Source organism: Camelus dromedarius, chromosome 1 (assembly GCF_036321535.1).
Source record: "Camelus dromedarius isolate mCamDro1 chromosome 1, mCamDro1.pat, whole genome shotgun sequence".
NCBI classification, from domain to species: domain Eukaryota; kingdom Metazoa; phylum Chordata; class Mammalia; order Artiodactyla; family Camelidae; genus Camelus; species Camelus dromedarius.
Genome location: NC_087436.1, coordinates 91,354,286 through 91,364,094, shown reverse-complemented (window position 1 = coordinate 91,364,094; position 9,809 = coordinate 91,354,286). Strand labels below are relative to the sequence as shown.

General features: G+C 37.2%; 1 protein-coding gene across 1 annotated transcript in view; it reads right to left on the bottom strand.

Annotated features, from left to right (window-relative positions):
• Positions 1 to 1,455: 1,455 nt before the first annotated feature.
• Positions 1,456 to 9,809, bottom strand: part of KCTD8 (potassium channel tetramerization domain containing 8) — a 232,313-nt gene continuing 223,959 nt past the window's right edge. The window contains exon 2 of the mRNA XM_031435221.2: positions 1,456 to 2,801. Within this exon, the coding sequence (XP_031291081.2) occupies positions 2,341 to 2,801 (461 nt within the window). The 3' untranslated portion in view covers positions 1,456 to 2,340. The remainder of the gene's footprint in view (positions 2,802 to 9,809) is intronic.

Here is a 9,809-nt window from a genome sequence, read left to right as displayed (position 1 = left end):
TTAAGTATTCAACAGACTATTATTGAAATAATTTACTAAGAAGGACTGTCAGGATAGACAATCTCACTAGCATCACTTCTCTTGTGGTGGACATATGAAGCTCTGAAATAGTCCTCATTTACCAAATTCTTGCCATTGTGACTCAATTTGAAGTTTTGTGTTGGGAAAAAATAGAGCAGGGTGCGAAGTTCAGATCTACCCTCTGCCCTTCACTGCTAGGTTTTGTATTATAGGGGGATCACCTCTGTTAAATTACATTTCCTAGGCTCCTTTGCCAGCTGGTTTCCCCTTATCTTGGGACAATGGAAAGTGTTGGGGGAAGTTGGAATGTGGGGAACTAGGATACTCTCTCCCCTCTCTCTTTGCTTTGGGAGGCATCTTTGGAAGTAACAGTGACTCATTAGAGGCCACAGTTCTTAGTGGACGTTTTACTCCTCTCTGTTTCAAATTCTTCATCTAACAGTACTGACTCCTGGGTTCTGGTAAGACACACTAATTCCCGTTTCCCTCCGTCTCTAGGAACGCTGGCAATGCTGTACCTCAGTTATCTCATATAGATCTTCTCTGTGATGCTGTGTTATCCCCGTTATCCCGTGTCGCACAAGTGGCAAGTGGTGGAGATGGGATTTGAACATCCTAGCCACCAACCTCTATCCATGTAACCAGTGTGTTGCGGTGGCACTAAGCCATTCTTCCCAAAATGAAATGCAGAATTTGAGAGTAGCTCTTTCCCTAAAGCCTGGTAGGTTATTCAAGGCAAATCATATATCTGGGTTTTGCTTAACAGTCCGCTGTGGACAGTACTTTATATAATAGTAGAGAGAGAAATCAAAAATATATCCAAAATTGAACACAGATTTAAAATTCTGAGTTAATAATGTTTTTCTCCCTATATTATCCTGAAAGAAATGATGCGATACGTGCTGCTCAACTTCTGTTCAACCAACCACAGAGGCGGCTGAGCTCTGTAATTCTTGAAGATATTTATTCCCTCTCAGCGCCCCTTCTTTAGGGAAATTTCATGATATTGAGCATCTCTTTCTGCAGAGACGGTGAGGCTTATGATGGGACAGCTTATTTCCACATATGCAACCAGGAAGAAACCTCCTGTCATTCAGGCTGACCTTTTAGCTTGCTATTGACATTTCTGCCTCGTAATTTGTTAAGAGGTAACTTCCCAGTTGTATTGGGAGAGACTTTCAATCTGGTTGTCAGCTAAAATAAGATTTTAGTGCATCCTCAGATGAAATCATTTTCTCTTGTGGGCTAAGAATTTATTAATCAATACCAAGGCTGTTTGGATCGGACTCTACCTCCATTTTGAATTATGTTAAGTCTCCAACTTGTCAACATTAAGGTTGAACCAGTCATTCTCCAGCTTGGGATTTTAAAGGAAAATTGAAGATCATGTAACAACTGAATATTTTAAAAGAAGAGTCAGTAGAGATCAAGGAATTCTAATATATTTCCTTTTTTTTTAATAAATACATAAAGCTCTTTATCATTTCCCTCAATTATTTTGCTTAACATGATAATAAGATCTTTCAGAGCATCATTATACCAATTTTCACAGCCTGATGTAAGGACTCATTTCACAGAAATAATAATGACTAGCAGTAATAGATGAATGTCAGTGCCATAACACAAGATTATAAGGCATATTTACACCATCTTAACATACAGAACACCATACACATACACAAAGAAATCACAGATCTGGAACAAATAAAATTCAACCTAGACAACTTACATTTATAGGCTTTGCCTGAACCTTTTAAAAAAAATTTTTTTTTGGTATTTTTTTTTTCTTTCCAAGCAACAAACAGATATTCCCTAAGTCTTGTGATTTATTTGTAACATTGTGCTCATGCAAAAATAGTACTTGTTTTATTGCATTAACATTTAAACAGTTTTGGGTTTGGGTCCCAAAACCATCATCTAACATTTTACTTGATGTTGCTTCATCCATATTGTTACCTTATTTGGAGTGATACGATGATTTGTTTTTGGTGAGTTACAAAATGACAAACATACCCAGTTGACCACAGTTCAAAAATCAAGATTCTAAGCTTCTTGGTCATGCACATTTTACTTTCATTCTTGTGAAATAGTTTGAATCAGATACACCACTTGATTCAACATCTATTAGTTTTCTGTTTTTTAAAACCATATTTCTAAAAACAACAACAGAAAGAATGAAAGAAAATACCGTCCCACATCCACTGTTCACAAAAAGGAAGAGCAGCAAGAATCACACTGACCATTGTTAGAACACAGTCAGGTGGTGACACCGTAGTAAACATTGAGTGTCATTGAAATACTGCAGGAAGGAGAGAATTACTATAACCCATACTTCTGTAACAGTTCAGATTGCCACTGGCGTTTGCGCTCTGGAAAATAATCTGGAATGTGGATTTTTTTAAAATCCTGAATACACTTTTTCATTTCTTCTTCCACACTCAGCTTCTCACAGACTTTCTTTTTGGAAAGATTAGTTTCCCGGGACTTGCTGATGAGTGTCTGAAAGAGTTCGCTGTTTCTGCGTTTGTCGGGTGGGGGCATCCACTGCACAGGTGCTTTTTTGGAAGGACGATCCAACGTTAAGGTGTTAGGTTGGTGAGCTGTTGCCTGCTGGGTGCTGGGGGGGTTGTCCTGGGGCGTGCTCGCCTCTGAGTGGCTGTCACAACTGGAAGTGGACAGCTCATTACAGGAAGTCCCGCTTTCACTTCCTTTATCCGTGACTTTGTCATGTTTCCTGTCTTCATGCTCTTGTTTAGGTGACACTATTTTGTGAGGTGGTCCTGAAATAGAAAAAAAAAAAGAGTGGAAAAACGGAGTAAGAAGTGGGAAGGTCAAATTCAGTAAGCTTTATATTTTTTTAAAATTTAAACCAAGAACATGTATCATTTTAAGGAAAATGCTGTTTGTTGTACTGGCTTATATTTGAGAGATTAAACACCACACCTGGCATTGTTAATGTAGACTGAAACACGCAGTGGGCTGATTAATTACTGATAGCAATGAAATTCGGGAGGTTTGCCTGATGAGCATTTCTGCCACACTGTATCATCACTAACTTTATGCTTAAAAAAAGGAAATTTTTGTTATTTTAGTTACTAGTTCCTGAAATCTGAATAAAGATATCATACATCAGTATTCTACTAGTCCCCTAACTGTTTCATTAGATAGTTAGTTCATTTCTGTTCTAGCTAATGGCATTAGGTGCCCTGTGTGTATTTATTTTACCGTCATAAAGCAGGAAGTACCGTTGCTCTATTTTACAAAGCAGCAGTATTCTCCAGGCCCAGAAATGCAATAGCATCATTTATACTTCCTAGTGGGAGTCTGGTTTAAATCTTATCCTCAGTATCTTAATCTTGTTTCCTGTCTATTTCCTTGGAGAGAATTATGAAAGTGCTGTAAGATATATATGTGCCCAACGCTATGCTGAAAAAAACATAGTTGAAATATAGTATTCTCTCAAAATACAAGGCTTACCATTTGAGGTAAATTACCTAGGAGGACAATTTTCAGAAAGCGATAGTTTGCCAAGATAATTATTTCAAATGCACAAACAGTTTATTTCCAAGAGGGAGCATATTTTATGTGCCTTGACTCTGCTGTGGGATTAGGACCTCCATCTAACATTTATTGAACATCACCACAAACCCAGAAGGATAATAAAACCTTGATTAAATGGAGCCCAACCATTCAGATATATAAGTTACCCAAATCTGATTATTTTTCTTGTAGTCAACTTTTATGAACAAGTGCTATAAATCAGAATTTGAGGGAAAGGCATCGTATTTTTAAGCAACTGGCCTAGGGGAGCCCACTGTGCAGCCAGAGTTGAGGACAACTTGTCTAATCCATGGGGTTTCAACCTCAGCCACATACGGAGTTACCTGAAAGGCTTAGAGTACTGATGCCTTGGTCTTGGCCCCAGAATCATGCTTTAATGAGGTGCCACCTGGCCATTGGGTCATTTAATAGATCTAGGTGATTTCAACATGCAGTCAAGGTTATGAGCCTTTCCTCAGTCTAATATATATGGATTGAGTTAAAAACAGATAGGAATCGTTTATATGAACGAGAAGGGCAGGGAAACAAGCCAACAAGAATACTTTCATAAGAGCACCTCCCATGTACAACTCACTGTTGGATGCCATCACCAATTTTCCTATTTAGAATCAAAGGAAAAAAACATTGACACCGGACATTTAGTTGAGTGGGATTAAAGATTTTAAAAAGCTTTAGAAGCTGCTGGAATGATGAAAATACTCTATATCTTGACAGTAGTGTCAGATACAGGACTGTACACATTGTGAAAACTGACAAAATTGCATTGCTACAACGGGTGAGGTTTTCTGTATGTTAACTACCCAAATTAGCCTAATCAAAAACAAACAAAAAGCCCAAAGAAACCTTAAAGAATATGCACCTATTTGAGGGAAGGTTTTAACCAACATTTCACGCTTACAACACAGTAAAACTAGAACAAATGCAGGTGCTAATAAAAGCTTAGTAAGAAAGTGCACTAGTACATTTCAGAAGCATTTGCAACCATGCGGTAAAGAAAACAGTTGCTTCCTTTAAACCCCTGCCATTTTCATTTATGGTAAGAGAGACAGCAGGTGAATCTGAGGGATGAGGGTGAAGAAGGCTTACTTCCTAACACTCTTTGCTGACTCACCTAAACCCACTCTGCACTCTCCACTGTCCTTAGTGGCTGATGGGCACAAACCACGTCCTTAGTCTCCCCTGCCTTATGGTTCTCACCTGGATTCAGCCAACGATAAAGACTGGCAAGATCACACCCTCACCTGACCACACCCCTAGGATTTCCGTGATCTGGCTGCATCCCTGGACCAAGCGGCACAGCCCTGTCCAGCAGCTCTCTTCACCTCCTTCTTTCTTCCCCACCCTCCCTCTGCCCCACCTCTTTCCAGATTCCATTAAATTAGGCTCACATCTTCAGGCCTTATAGGTGTTAACCATTTCCTCTGTAACTGGCAGGAGGGCACTGCCTACACGGTGATAAACTGACAATATTCAACTTTTGTCAAACTACCCAATTGGATGTGCGTTCTCTTTCTTCTGGGACCCTGACTGATAGATCCACACTGGTCACCAGCCATCTACTGACTAGCAGAGTGTCATCTGTAGGATCAGATTTTTAGTGGCACCAGGTTTTAGTGGCAATAATATTGAAATGGGATGAGTTTTCTGAAGTCCTACTGAACTGGAACCAAATTCCAGGTCTCTGGCAAATAGCCTCATGGACTTGAGCAAGATACTTAGCTCCTCCAAGCCTCCATTACTTTATCTGTTAAATGGCAGGAGTAGTACTTTCCTCATAGGATCTAGAGTACAGTCATTCCCATTAAGAGCGCAGGAATTTTTTAGTGTGCAGATACTCAGGCCCCTCTCCGGAGATTTAAGTTTGCTGAAGGGTTCATGTGTGTGTTTATGTGGCAGACAGGGCGGTGGAGGAGGTGCGGCCTCTGCTTTCCTAATTATCTTAATGGCTGAATGTGATTCCCAGCTAGCACGATGCCCACCAGCCTAGTACAATGTAGGATATAAGGAAATGTTTTTACCCTTTCTGTCAATCTTCTGCATTACTTTAAACAGAAATCTCTACAGAGACATCTACAATTTTCATTCCCAATAAGGACTAAAGGATCAAACTGCAAATACCTGGGAAAATCAATTTATCTTTAAGGATAAGTGAGTGATGAGAAATCATTCCCTGTTAAAAGGTAGGGGGGATAGAGCATTAGACAGAGATACCCAGGCAGAAAAGTAGTAACATCAGAGTGGAAGACAGTATGGAGAGCGGATACTAGGTCCCACCAGAGCAAGGGGTTCATTCTGTTTTTATTCACTGGAGCAGGAGGGAAATGCTTAATGACATAGGCTAGGTCCACGTGCTAACTCAATAAATTATATACAGCTACTATGCCTAATGGCATTACACTTTATTCATGGAGGTGATTCCTCCCCACTCCCCTCCTCAAATGCACACAAATGCAGACTCCACAAGAGGGTGGAATGCAACGTTTGTATGATGGAAATGGATTGCTCTTGTAGTGGAAGATGGAAGCTCTAGGGAGATTTCTTTGAAGACAGCATGGATCAGTTTAGCCAACAGAATTTTACTGAGAACCACTACATGCCAGGCACTGTGCTGTGATCCAGTGATGCTCATAGATTATTTTACTGTATAACGTTAAAAGTTTAAAATGCATGGAGCACGTTAGAATATCTCCCACTGTAGACTTTAAATTCTATGAAAAAAAGGGAGGTGGGAATCTGACTTGACTATTGTCTTAAAGGCACCTTGGGGGGGAAAAAAGAACTTAGAATAGGTACAGATATTGACAAGAATGAAGAAATATACACATTTATTTCTCACTCCTTTTTTTGTTTATGTTTTTATTTTTTTGTGTCTCACCCCTCCTATTTATTTTCTTTTTAAAAAAAATTTTATTGACGTGTAGTTGATTTACACTGTTAGTTTCAGGTGTACAGTGAAGTAATTCAGTTATACATATATATATACATATACATATATATATATATTTCAGATTCTTTCTATTATATGTTATTACAAGAAATTAAATATAGTTCCCTGTGCTGTACAGTAGGTCCTTATTGTTTATCTATGTTGTATATAGCACTGTATGTCTGTTAATCAGCAATCTTAATTTATCTCTCCCCACCCCTTCTATTTCTTAAGCTATCTTTAGGCAAAGTGGATTCCCAATCAAGAGACTCCCAATTAAGTTCAGATGTTTACTTAAGAGATAATGCTTAACTTTATTTTGTCCACATTTTTGGTTTGTTTTTGAAGTGTAATTGATCTACAGTACTATGTTGTTACTGTTACACAACATAATGATTGACTATTTCTATACATTTTGAAATGCTCACAATAAGTCTAGTTACAATATGTCACCATACAAAGATACTACATAGCTATTCACTATATTCTCTATATTGTACATTTTATACCTGTGACTCATTTATTTTGCAACTAGAAGTTTGTACCTCTTAATCTCCCTCACTTATCTCTTTCTTTCGTCCATCCCCTCCCCTCTGGAAAACACCTGTTTGTTCTCTATGGACAACTCTGTTTCTGTTTTGTTATGTTCATTTGTTTTGTTTTGTTTTAGATTCCGCTTATAAACAAAATCATACAGTACCCCTTGTCTTTCTCTGTTTGACTTATTTCACTTAGTATAATACCCTCTAGGTCCATCCATGTTGTTGTAAATGGCAAGATTTCATTCATTTTATGGCTGAGTAATATTCCTGTGTGTGTGTGTGTGTGTGTGTGTGTGTGTGTATACACACCACGTCTTCTTTATCCATCTGTCTATTGATTGTCACTTAGGTTACTTCCATATCTCAATTATTGCAAATAATGCTGCAGTGAACATAGAGGTGAAGATATCTTTTCTAATTAGTGTTTTCATTTTCTTTGGATAAATATCCAGGGATGGAATTGCTGCATCATATGGTAGTTCTGTTTTTAATTTGAGGAACACACTCTTGAATGTATAGAAAACTATGATAGTTCCTATATAAATCATTAAGAGTAACAGTCTTCTTTTGATTTATGTCAGAATTTTTGCTAATGCGTAACATGTTACATATCATTATTGCTACTTGATTAGGCATACTTTAAATCATCACTGATAACTTAATGGATTTAAATTAGGACTAAGCTAAAATAAGAATATAATTTATCTGTTTTACATGACATGAAATTTAAGAAAAATAAATAAAGAGGAAATAATGATTTACTCTCGTTGCTTAGTTTTCATGTGGATGCCTGCTAATTGTAGGCTTCCAGGGATAATTTAAAATCTTGCATCATTCTATTCAATGATCCAAAGCCACTTGAAATGCCTTCAGCACGACATAAATAATAATTTAAATAACACCAGGACTTGCATATATGGGAACAGCATGGTTGTCAGAAAATTCTGTGTCTCTTCAACTCATAATAGAATCAAATCTATACCTAAGTGATCTTCCTTAAAGTGCTTTTGTCCTCTGAGTTACAGCACCAATCATACAATATAAGAAAAGAAAATGAAAAGTGATTTGGTGGCTTAATCAGCTGGGCTTTATTCCATCACATAATGAGAATAATGACCCACTATTAGGGTAAGTAACAAAACAGTGAATACATACATCTCATACCTATTTAAGATTTAACTTTAAAAAGGAGTTAATTATTTAAAAGTCCAAAACATATGTATAGCTAGAAATGTGTTTGGGAAATTAAATCTTTTACTTTTCATCTGTCTATTTGCCATTAAATAGACTAGGATTTTCAGCTAAGAGTTGATTGTCTTTCAAGGGGATTTACAGCCTTACCAAGGAGACCTGCAAGCCAGCTACTTCGGTCACACCGCTCCACAATTAATTTTTAAAAGAGCAGTCAGGACACACGTGCACACACACATAACATATATTACACTCCTTTATTATGCTCACATCTTTCTTTAGTGTGGGAATAGCCTTGGATGATCTGGGTCTGCACTTGACTCAGACTCTCTAAGCAAGTACTCTGTGCTGGTAATGTCACCTCTATAATATTTGGTCCTCGTTGGTTAAATTTTTTTGGCTTGGCCCCTAGATCCCTTTATGTTATAAAGTCCTGTAATTCTAAATGATATAATGAATAGAAAGGGCTTTTCCATGCAGTAAAGTTCTAATATTAAATGTAAAATGTTAAAAGGTTACCATTAATAGAAATTATCTCTTAGAATAGGGAAACAAATTCAGTTTCTATATAAGTACTTCACAGAATTACAGGGTTCAAGGATAACTTTCTCTAAGTTCACTGATAGGAAGTGTAGTTCTAGAAGACATTATCAACTGACATTTGTTTCATTAAATCTATTCTTGTTATTGAAATGCCAGCAAGTAGAATGATGCCTAAGGCAGCACAGTGCAGACTGGCTGGACTTACATCCCAGTTTAACAACTTACCAGGTGTGTTTTCTTGGTCAGGTGACTTACTTTCCTTGGGCCTCTGTTTACTCATGTTTAAACTTCAAGTTGCAGTAAGAATTAAATGAGCTAACCCATGTGAAGTACTTAGGATGTGGCTGGCATGCATTAATGCTCACGGTGTTAATTATTATTATTAAACAGGATAAATATCCAGGGCTACTTGGCTGTGGTATGACATATTTGTTTATCTGAATATTGACAGTAGTGATTGAGGAATCCAAAAAACTCCATTCTCATTTTGGCTCCACCCATGAACCTAGGAACATATGAATTGCAGGCATGTCATTTACATCTTTGGGCTTTAGTTTTTATCCAGTAAAAATTAAATAAGAATAGTAGTTCCTAGTCACATGGCTATAATAAGAAAGAAGAGAATATATGTCAAAGCAATTTTGCTGTAAAATTCTCCATAATAGACTTGAGAGGCTATTAAGTATTACATTCTATGTCCAAAGAGGAATTTACTGGAGAAAACAGAACACAAAAGCTCTCTTTTGAGTTATTAAAATGTGTGAATTAAAAGTAATAGTAAAAATATTACATTAAACAAAATAAAATAAATTGAAGGTATCACAATGGCCCAAAACCTGTAAAATTCGGCAAAACGGGGCTTTCAATTAATTTCACTGGATTTTATTACATTGATATAAAAAGGAGGAAATGATAGCTTTTCTAAGTCATTTGGGTGAATAGTGAAGTACAGAAATTAAACACTAATATTTTCATCTTTAAAAAAGGCATATGACTGCCTATTAGTTCTGAGTATAGGCACATTC